At 33.5% G+C, this 11,700-nt stretch overlaps 1 protein-coding gene across 2 annotated transcripts; it reads right to left on the bottom strand.

Annotated features, from left to right (window-relative positions):
* Window positions 1–483: 483 nt before the first annotated feature.
* Window positions 484–10,799, bottom strand: LOC114162223 (F-box protein At1g78280). 2 transcript variants are annotated; one of them, XM_028046039.1, is made up of 16 exons: window positions 10,515–10,799; window positions 10,095–10,205; window positions 9,919–9,974; window positions 9,656–9,798; window positions 8,942–9,139; window positions 8,636–8,835; window positions 6,505–6,604; window positions 5,513–6,088; window positions 5,303–5,425; window positions 4,008–4,088; window positions 3,592–3,923; window positions 3,230–3,487; window positions 2,840–2,906; window positions 2,531–2,738; window positions 1,694–1,862; window positions 484–862 (listed from the first exon to the last, which is right to left on the bottom strand). In XM_028046039.1, the coding sequence occupies exons 1-16, from the start codon at window positions 10,640–10,642 to the stop codon at window positions 724–726; spliced, it is 2,889 nt and encodes a 962-aa protein (XP_027901840.1). In that variant the 5' UTR covers window positions 10,643–10,799; the 3' UTR covers window positions 484–723. The 2 variants fall into 2 exon arrangements, with proteins under 2 accessions (XP_027901840.1, XP_027901841.1); XM_028046040.1 differs by having other exon boundaries at window positions 3,230–3,484.
* Window positions 10,800–11,700: the final 901 nt, after the last annotated feature.

Here is an 11,700-nt window from a genome sequence, read left to right as displayed (position 1 = left end):
AGTATATCTTAAATAATCGATAAAATGAAATTGACCAATAAAACAAAGGGGAAGTGTGTTTGACCAAAAACAAAGAAAGAGGGAGAGAGAGGGTTCAAGTGTTTGACTATGTTCTATTAATTGTTGTGTGGCCTCTTTGGTCGCTTTGTCTTTAAAACGTTGTCCTACATCATTGCTTTCCACTACTAGCAGGATGACATCAACATCAAAGAAGGAAAAATGCAAATTTTCAGTGGCTGTTGGTTCAATTTTCCATCTAGTTTTGAAGTTGGTTCAGTTCAACATCACTAATTATGGTGATAAATTTTAGTAGCGTTCATTGAAACCTTTCAATTGTAATTTGTAAGGAGTGACCTTAAATGCAAACCACATCGTGTTGCCTTTCAAGTTTCTTGTTCAGAATATAACTTTTCTTATAGCATGTGCATCTCAGTTGATTAATATTAATCCAAAAAAAAATCAAACGTATCAATACACAGTGAATTGTGAATTTTTTGGGGTCACGTATATATTAATATATTCAAACAAAAATGTAATGACTCCGCAACTAAATTATCAAACAAAATGTAATGAATGAAAAAGCTAACGACAAAAAAATACATGTGCTGAACTCTCCTCTCTCATTTACGGGTACAGAATATAGTACAGGACAAGTTGAATATTTATCATCACTGAGGCTCCGACGTGCATTCGGTTCCAAAAATATTTAAATGCTGCCAATGGTCACGGAAAGCCTTTGTAATTGTTCAGTTCCCCCCACACTGCCACCTCAACTTCTTCCCATGACTGTGCCGACCTCAGTTCTTCCCATATGCTAAAAAGAGCTCCCAATACATTGTCATCATGCAAGATACAATAACACCTACAATTTCAAGAAAATTAATAAAACCCAACCAGCTACTTCAACAATTACTATTTGTCAAAACCATAATCCTTATTCAATAGATAGAATAAAATTGCTAAAAGAAAATACGGGATAATAATTCAATAACATTAAAAAAATTGAATGCCGCTAGATTAACTGTTGACAAAATCCTTAAAACAATTGTATCATTGTTTGAATTATAAAATGCAAAGAAGTAAAGTCTCTACTCCATTGTTGCAAAGAAAACGAAACTGAGTAATAGCTTTACTAGTGTAGTTCCATCCCATTTAAGTTAAATTAGGGGAAGAAAAATAGAGACATGGGATTGATGGGGACAGAACGGATTTTACAATGATATGCTTCAGTTTACACTATTAGACAATCCGAACCGAAAACAAAAGTCATTTCATTTCCATTCCATTGATCCAAACATAACGTTATACTTTTGATAATTTGACCACAAGAGAAGCGTGTAGGACAAAGTCATCATCAATGGGTTCCGCAACTCTATTTGCGACTGACAGATTTACAATTACCAATTTCTCAAGAAGTGTTTTTGTTTTAAACCGCTGTTAGTTTCAATTAAATATGCGAAATGCCTTTCAAAAGAGTTAAATAAATAAATATTCTAGTGAAATATCGTAAAATTCATTTTCCAATGTCAATAATTATTAACGCTATAATTAGTACTAAAAGAATCCATCTTGACTGGGTATTTCATTGACTATAGGTAGACAGACTATTTTACATTTCTAGATAAATTTATTCGTGTAAATTGAACGTTCATAAGAACTTAATTATGTAAGAATTATGGAGACCGTTACTTACATGGCAAGATATGAAAGTCGGCCAAACTTTTGATCACCCTCTGTTGACTCCCACCTTGATACCTCACGAACAAAAGGAAGTTTGTAACTTTCTAAAAACTGCTTAAGGAGACGTGAATCACCTCTAAACACATCTAAATAAATTGGTATCAAGTCAACAAGAGGATCACCTGCAAATGAAAAAAAAAAAAAAACTGAAATAACCACCAAATAGAAATAACATCAGAATATATTTACCGCAGTTATACTTTCGTCCACATCTGCCTGGAGTTAAAGAGTTGATGTAGAAATGATGAGTCAATCATAAATAATTGTACACTTAATTATAAATATATTAGACAGACAAATAAGAGGAAGGTAGAATAAGAACTATAAAAACCATCCTAACAGGGTAATGGAAGAAAATTGTGAAAACAGAAAAAAAGGGAGCGGCATTCCTCTGAAAGTCTAATGAAGAATGAAACATAAGTATGAAAACACAATATTTCGGGAAATTGTTACAACGATAACAAATTTAGAACAACTAATTCTTTAGGGAGAAAGCAAAAAATCATGATGATTACTTTTTGCTGAAGAACATGCATTAGCCTGAAAACGGTAAAAGTAGTGCATGTAGATATGAAGTCATAAATAAATGAAAAATAAATACTACGGGGGTGTTAATAACATGTATTTTTTCGTGTATATCACAGAAAACACACCAATTCAACTGTACAGATAAAAAAAAAAATCTTGTAGATTATGAAAGTACTTAAAAAACTATGATGCCATACGATCACAACATTCCGATATAAGTTCAATACAAATTTCCTGGATATAGGAAAGCAGAAGTACTGACCTATTGAAAGATCGCTAAAGTCAAGAATGTGACTAGGACACCATGATTTTACTTCATAATTACTCAACAAAACATTGTCCAGCATGGTGCTATCTTCATTATTCGCAGCAGCGGTAGAGCAAACCAATGATGGTTTCATGTAAATGTTATCATCCATAATGTCCGTGTGTATCCAGGAGCAAGGTTTACAAGCATAGTTTCCAAACTTCTGAAGTCCAATAAAAGTTACATAGATTATAGAAACAAATCAACTCTAGCATATCCACACACAAGTTGATATCAAAATGTGAATTTGAGTTTAGAAAAAACCTCAGCAAAATCGGGTGGAATATATTCATCAATCTTCTCAATGAGTTTGATAGGAATTGGATCACCCCTGCAAAATAGAGAATAGTATGTTACAGAAGAACATAGGTAGGCAAAACAAAAAAATAAAACATAATAACACATGAACAAAGTTCAAATAAGAAGGATTGAGTCAAAAGAAAGCTTTAAATAGTTGTTAAACACCGCTACTGAAATTGGCAGTTTTCCTATCTATAAGAACTCCTTTTGAACTTCAAAGTGTTTGGAAGGCTATAAAATTTTCATTCCTATGCATAAAAAATTATGTTTTCCCCTCGGTGCATTTCTTACATATCAACTAATTCAAACCATACTGTTTAACAGGAAGTCAGGGCCAAAAGGGACAAACTGTACCACTTGGTCAAACGGGTTGACACATCTTTCCTCATCTTTGCTAAGGTTCTGGTGAAGAGCCACCATTCTGCTGTAACATTTGATTTACTGTTAACAGTAGCAATGCAACCATTGGCCTCAACCAAGCTTAATTCATGATCAATATCAGAGAAAGATGAGATATTTGGAGGCGGATATGACAACAGGTGAAGATAATGCAGTTGCTCCCCCAAGAATGAGGCCAAGTTTGTTGTATCTTCCCATGTCAGTTTATCTCTTCTGCATAAAACAAAATACATAAGATACAGAGAATTATGTTACTTCTAGAAATAAGCAACTATAATTGCTACTAATTAACACTAAACAAGAATGACATGACTTACAGATCTGCAAACATATTCCCTGCACAACGTTTTGTTATCACATATGGCCATATGTATGAGTTACCAGCTAAGCTACCTGATTCATCCACAGGCATCCCAGCATTCTTATACTCAAACTGTTTCCTGCCCCACACCCCAAATGAGAAATCATCAACATTGCATTTCCTACTGGTGATATTGTTTTTCACAATGATATCAGGTACACCTTTTCCATCCCAACTTAAATTGGTACAAGATCCATTTTCAAGATAAATAATTCCACTGGCCAAAACATCAGGTATATGTTTACTAAGCGGGGAGTTGGCTTCATGCAACCGGCTTTGAAACTCTAGCTGTAAAATATACAGAAAAAAAATATTAAAATTAGATATGCGTACAATATAAGGAATGGAAACATAATGCCAATAAAGTAGTACCTCTGTGCCTAAACCATAAAGTGAAGCTTCCAGTCCTCCTTCAACAAAAATCTTAACAACAGTGTTTCCCACTAAATAAACCTGGTTAGATAACCGAAATATTCCCAGTCAGAAAGCCATTATATACTCCAAAATTACTGTTAAAAAATGAATGATCACACCAGAAGTCATTCTCATGCCATAACTCAAGTACATAATATTAGGACCTATGTAGGATGCTTGTGAGTTCTTGTTTTTTTAGTTTTAAACAAAACAACATGCTTGGCTAAAACGAAGTTGAATTGGTTTTTAATTCAATTTTGAAACACTTTGATATAAATTTTTAAAACAATAAAAGAAATAACTTTTAGCCATGAAAACAAATTTAACTCTTCCAATTCTCCCAAAAGACCCAATATGCATCACTATCCCTCCCACCACAACACCAGACAATGACCATCACAGACACTGCCACCACTATCATTATAATCATTGCCACTACTACCATCACTTGTTGATGCCGTCATGATCATTGGCACTACTAGCCAGATAATTCATTGCATCATTATCTTTGTTGTCTTTGATACCGGCACTGCTACAACCAGTATAGTATAGTCACCACCACTGTGCCCCTTGCTGCCACCACCATTTCATCACCAAAAGACCCACTATACATCACTACCACCTCCCACCACAACACCAGACAACGACCATTACAGCCACTGCTACCACTATTATTATAATCATTGCCACTACTACCATCACTTGTTGTGACCGTCATGATCATTATCACTACTAGCCAGCAACTCATGAGGTGCCAAAAGATGACTAAAAATCTGTGTGTTTTTTCCTCAGATGGCAACCATGGCAGAAAAAACGACCCAAAATAACTACCTTAAGGCAGAATAAATAAAAGAACCCAAAACGCCTACAGTAGAACATGGGATCAATACAGTAGTTCATCAAAGATTTTTCTGGTTTATAAGACAGTCAATAGTGGAGGAGGCATTTTGAAATGTGATTTTGTTCCATATGTTTCAACTGAGCATTAACTTCAAAGATTTGGACAAGGGTAACAAAGAAATGAAATAATATGCTTAATATTTCAGTAAAGTCCAATCATTGCAATAGAACCAATAAAACCTTTAATGACTCCACTAAAATCTACAACAGTTCCAAGGCCATGGTGGGTTATTTTCAATTATCAATTTTATTGTTACACTAAGGAGCAAATATTTTTATCGAAAAATAAAAAAAGTTATTGTATTTCAATCTTCGGGAAAATACAAGTTAAAATCATTAAAAAAAAAACTCACAGGATTGCTACCCGTACCAACTGGAAGCCTTTCATCGTCGGTGGGAGGGGGCAAATTATGGAAGGCACAAATTTTTGATAGGAATTCTAACCACTTGTTGGCATTTAGTGCAATACATGCTCCCTAGACATATATAAATGGAAAAAGGTCATAAAATCTGATAATGTAACACTGAGCTGAAAGAATGCATAACTGGAGGAAGAAAATAACCTTCCATATTAGCTCTCTTAAGTTTGGTTTTTGAATCCAGAGCTTGGATAGCCATTCTCTTAGTTCTCGCTGACCAATGCTGTTCCCTGAGCTCCACAGGGAACTGTAGTGGTCTCTGTCTTTATCCAAAAACATGGATAAGAAGTTTATATCATAGGAAAATCCATCTTTCCATAAATTGTAGCTTCTAGATACACCATTTATGGCTCTTTTATTAAATAGACCATCTGCATCTTTCTGAGTTTTGGCTCTTTTCTCTTTCCTTGACAAATCGTTGTAACTTGAGTTCTTTTCATTACATGGCATGTTCTGTCTGACATTTTCATAACCATCTTCATCAAGAGCAAGCAACCCAACACGGCAAACTCCTTTATGATGATAACCAGGTGCCATATCCAAACATACAAATTCGAAATTGTTGGAATTCACAAAATTCTGCGTCACAGCAATAGTTGTTTCCAAATTTAGCACACAGTGCCACCATCCACTTGGAACATAAATTGTTTCTCCAGGTAGCTGTGTACACTCAAATGGCTTGTCTTCGTCAGCAAGAAGAGGATAAAAGTCTAGCCACCACTGCAAACAAACATATACGTGACTAACAATAATAACCACATTGTTAGGAAAATGCTTCGAGAGTGAAACTTGTCCACATTCAGCTTATGTTGCTTTTATCTGTTGTTGCTACCGTAGGCTTAAGGCGTCAGTTTTTTCATTTTAATCTGTTTTGTTATTCCCGTGAGTTCATGGTTTATTCTTAAGACCATGTTGTTAGTGAGTGTTATTCTTTAAGCTTCATAAATTGTAATGCTTTTTAGAGTAAAAAAACTGAGTTCGATCTTCTTAAATATACGTTTTGTTCTCATTAGAATACTATGATTTTCTTTCCCTTTAAATAATTACAACACGCATCAACAGATAGGCACAAAAAGTTACTATGGTTCACCACTAAAACGAGGATATATATCACTACAATTACAACATTGTAGTACCTGCAGTGATGATGGAGTCTCAACATTGACATCACCGTCTTCTTCATTAACATGAACTGTCACACCCAAAGGCACTTTTCCTGGAGGATATAATGCCCACCTATCAAATGTACGTGAAACATTACCACTTCAGCATTAGTTATCTGGAACATAATCAAGAACTAACACAGAAAATCTAAGCACCAAATCAAATAAAACTTGTGTTATCTGTTATTGAATCAATAAAGAACAAAAAATCTGATTTATGTTAAATAATCAAGCCCATACCAGATTAACATTTTTCTTATGCTTTGCCATGACATTTACTTAATACATGCTTGGTTCAGTTTAGTTAGAAAAATAAAATAACTGCTTATTTTTGCCAGCTTGCTCAAAAGTTTTGCAATTCTATATTTAAGTTGTACCAAACATGCTAATAATAATCCATTGACTCTCATGTTAAGAAGGATATCTACTAACAGCCTCTTTCCCAACAAACACACACACACATGGGTGCCAAGTGAGGGGTGGTTTGCAGCTGCGGGGAGAGGCAGAGACAATTACAGAAAGAAAAATGAAGAAGAAGAAAAGCTTAATTTTGATTATACGACATCTATCTACAACATCTAAGACCCATGGGATTGATAAAACTGAAGTGTCTTTAGAGAATATAGGTTTTTTGTTTTTCGGATTCTTGTTCAACCTTGGTCCATACAAAATTTAAGAAGCTATCACGAGTAAAATATTAGCTTACATAACAGGAAAAGTGCTCTACGTCTAAAACTGATCAATCTTCTCACATGCTATCTCAGTGCTACTATCTTATAAATTCTTCCATGTAGCATTAGTTCAAAAAACATTGAACTATAGTTTAGAATGCAGGAAAATGGAGTAACCATTATTTTAAATATTATAATACAAACTAAATAATTTATACTGCAATGCTAAAAAATATAAATAAGTTCATGACCAATAATAAGGTAGTTTATACACAAATAGCTATCAATTTAAGAGCTGTAAGAACAAAGAAGCAAAGTCCAAATAAAATTGATGGTGAAATTAGTACAAAAAGAACCTGATAAATTAAATAAAAATTAGTATAATGTGAACTGGAGAGAAAAAATGTCCTGTAGAGTGTGAAGAAACAAAGGTCAAAATGGGAGTAACTTTTTATGGAATGGTCAGGTAAGAACAGTCTCACATCCAATTATATTTTCGAAATAAATAAAAAAAGCATTAAAAAGGGAGCGAAGTCATAATTTTACCCAAAAACCTCTAAAGAACATTGTTCAGTGATGTAGTGTTTAAAGCAGTTATCAAGGTACTGCTAGCTGCAGCATGCAAAAATCTCTGCTGTTGCAGCTGAACAGGCCGCTATTGAAAACCACTTTGCTATTTCATTCCTATAGCAGCTCGGGGACGCTCCACTTTTGAGTTTTCTTTGTGATTTTTATCTTTTAATTAAATATAAAAAATAATTATGAAAATATTAGGAATTAAATACAATATTAGTGGGTATTAAAGAGTACTTATTGAGAATTAATATGTTGTGGAGTTCTGAGTTATAAGAACCCCAATTTTGGTCTTATTAAGGTAACATGTAGTGATCAACTCCATGACTTATCACTCACCCTCACATATTTTTTTAGTGTGATGCCAATATTCTTTTCTAAACTGAATATCAGAACGGTCCTCTCTGGTTTCTCATCACCTCCATTATAACATGCTATTAACTACTATGATTGAAAACCAAATTTGGAACTTGTTAACGAAACAATATCTTCGCTCACAACCATTGAGTAGGAATGCATTAGTAGCTAATAAAAAGTAATATTAATAAGCTAGAGCAATGGCCCATCAACTTAAAAGCACCTAGTTTCTTTAGGAAAAAATAGATGCCAAGTTTAACCCCTAAGAAGTCTCACTACTAACATTTAACCCATTTTTCCTCATTCCTAGCCTCTATAGTAACTTCAAAAAACAAAAAGAAAGAATTCTAATAAGCTAAAGGAACCAATTTATTATTTTCAACTTAGAAATGGACCGAGCATATAGCTTCCTCAAACGCCATGTAAACAGTCATAGACTATGTTACAAGCTACAGAGAAAAAATGGAGGCAAAATTTACATGTCAAGAGGCTTAGATCTTTACCTTTTACGCCCACAAAGAAGAGTATTCCATGCACTGGTAAGAGCTGGATCAACATGCCAAGAGGCACCAGATCTCTCTGGTCCAATTATGAGCCACCTATAGGATGGTCTTTTATCTGTGTCTAAGACATCAAAGAAGTCTTCTTCAAAAAGATGAGGCACACAATAATCCTTCAATAAGCTAGGTGCAGCTTCACCAAACTGAATTAATGGTAAAAAAAAAAGTTAAAAGAACTTGCATACTCTCAAATACTGCAGAACAAGAAATAGGAAAGGAAATAGTGCAGGGAGGTCGTACAAAAAGCACCTTTTCATCAAAAATATACAAGGGATCTTCATCATGCTGAACTTTCATGTACGAGACATAATCCTTGAACTTCATGGAGATCTTTCGGGCACCCCGTTGAGAAATTTTAAATGCTACATCTCCGTAGTTTAGCAACAGCTGATCAGTTGTCCATTTATGCCTGGCGGGCCATGTATCAGCCAATCCACTGAGCATAACCTGGATGCGTAAGTCATTAAAATTAAATTTTAATAAAAATAAATAAAACTAAAAATAATTGGAAATTCAAGATTGATGAATTTCAAAATATCTAGAACGCGTAGCACGACCTACAACCAGACTATTATCATCTGCAAAGGACCCTCATTAAGAAAGATAAGGAGTACTCATCTCTCACTTTCCATCTTACAAGAACAAAAAAAACTGGAGAAAACAATACCACTACTCAAATACTTAAGAGATTAATAGCAAATGTGAATACATATATAGATATAAACTAACTAACTAACTAATGTACACCAGTGCTAGAAGGCTCCTATGCAAAGGTACGGGGGAAGGTTTTGTACACAAACTCACGCTTGCATATGCAAAGAGTCTGTTTCCATATTAAAACCCAAGACCTTGGTAAGACTGTGAGTGATTCCAAAAGAAGTTATAAACTAAAATAGAACTATCTCAATTCTCAAGGAATAAAAAATAATAGAGTTCACTTCTAAAATTATTTTATCCCAGTACCGGTTTCTTTGCATCATACTCATTATAGAAGTCCTTCAATGAGATGTCTTTTATTCTTTCCACATTTCCAGTATCCGCATGAAAAGCACCCAATGTGGTATGACAGCGGTATAATCTCCTGTACAAGAATAAAGAGTTGAACCCTGCAGAAAGGTGAGTATTAGTGATCTATAGAAAAGTCTTCCATATGATTTTCTCAGAGCATATAGCCTAACCCAGAATATAGAAGATAGATAAGAGACTGGTAGTGTTAGAACTCTCACCATCAAAATATAAAGGTCCTCTATGGTATTCTTTGTATTTGTCGGCCAGATTCAAACTGCACTCAGATGCCCAATTCGAAACAAGTCAAAAAAGCTAAACAGAAGCTAAAATTAAGTGCCCGAAAAGATGATAATTCGATTTCAGAACGAGCAATTGCATATGAGGAGAGACATACTTATGCAGAACAGTTTTCTTCCAAGAGCCTTTGTATTGAAGCAAACCAGTCGCTTCTTTTAGGCATAGACTCATCCACAGAGGTTCTTCGTTGCATAGTGTGTACATCACACTGCCAAAATTTAATTTGCCACACTTAGATAAACATTATACCACATGACTCATGAGATACACGGTTTATTTACAACAATAATGTTGGTCAATGAATCACAGTCACACGAAAAGCAAAACATCAAAAGTACAAATGAATTAAACGACCAAGCACAATCCATTTGCATCAAGATTCATGTAAAAAGGGACATGATAAACAAGGTGTATCGAAGAGACTTCAAATAAATAAGAATCAAAAGTTGTAGGAAAATGAAGGAGAAAAATATAGAAATAGAAAACAGAGAAAGTGAGTAGTGGTAGAAAGCATTACCTGCTAACACAAGCTACGCGAGCAACATCTCGGGGAGTGAAACGTTCCAAAATTGCACATAGGATTTCGTCGGGAAGGACTCGAAGGTCTCCAAGAGCTTCTGCCCTGCGATCTCTCCGAGACTCCATCCAATGTCAAATTCAACTTCACAACAAACAGATTAATATCTTTTCTCTTCACAAATGATTCATTCCTGCGTTGAGCCGCGCAATTTCAATTTATGCAACAAACAAAATACACGGTAAGAAGAAGAAGACGAGAAAGAGGCTGAAACGCGTTATAAGATTAACTTAAGCATTATAATTAAATATTTTATATCTTTATTTTATTTTTAAAATTTGTAATTTATACAATGTTAATTTTTTTTAATAAGATTTCATTCCAGAGACTCTGTGATTAGAGATGTTCACTTAGAATCAAATAAGAATAAAACTTAATGAGAATATATAAGAAAGTTCAAGAAACCTGTGTGTATTTTTTTGCACTTTCCGTCGTTTCTACGCCAGTGGGTATTGGCTTCAACTCATTTTTACTATTCATTAGGGATGGAAAAAGAAAAAGGTTAAAAAGCTATGTGAAAAATGAATTGAAGGTGCAATTAGTCTATTCTACTGATTAAACTTTTATGTGTATTGTACACTAAAACTCATAATATTAATATAATATATAGATCTTTCTTATAATTCATGCTACAACATTTAACACTTTTAAGTATGAAATTTTTCAAAAAAACATGTTATAAATTATAAAATAAAGATTTAAATATATTTTTAGTTTTTGAATTTTAACGTAAAACTAAAATTTGTTCATATACATTTTATTTTAAACTTTATATATGATCATTTAATCTAATAACGTCATTTTCTTTTTACGTCTAAACTGCGTTTTTTTCAATTAATATTAAAGTATAAACATATCTACCAAACTAATATAAACAACTCAAATGTTAGTAAGAGATATTTTTTTATGTCAAAAAAAAATTAATGTATTTGAATTAAAAGGATCATATTAATTCATTTTTATTGTTTTGTACAAGAATGTATCAAATTTTTTGGGATAAGAATAAATTTCAATTTTACTTAAAGTTGAGATACTAAACATATATTTCATCTTAAAATAAAAAATAATTTTTTACATTGTATGTACTTTTTTCTTTTATATAAATAACTAGATACAATTTAAGGAG

Source organism: Vigna unguiculata, chromosome 9, assembly GCF_004118075.2.
Source record: "Vigna unguiculata cultivar IT97K-499-35 chromosome 9, ASM411807v1, whole genome shotgun sequence".
Taxonomy (NCBI): domain Eukaryota; kingdom Viridiplantae; phylum Streptophyta; class Magnoliopsida; order Fabales; family Fabaceae; genus Vigna; species Vigna unguiculata.
Note: the sequence above shows the minus strand (reverse complement) of the source record. Positions and strands in the feature narration are given on the sequence as shown.

Excerpts from the sequence above, each read along its gene's own strand:
- LOC114162223 (XM_028046039.1), bottom strand. The coding sequence starts at position 10,642 with ATGGAGTCTCGGAGAGATCGCAGGGCAGAAGCTCTTGGAGACCTTCGA. Across the intron at positions 6,089-6,504 it reads AGACTCCATCATCACTGCAG|TGGTGGCTAGACTTTTATCC; the intron begins GTACTACAATGT and ends GTTTGTTTGCAG. Across the intron at positions 5,426-5,512 it reads TAAGAGAGCTAATATGGAAG|GGAGCATGTATTGCACTAAA; the intron begins GTTATTTTCTTC and ends ATATATGTCTAG.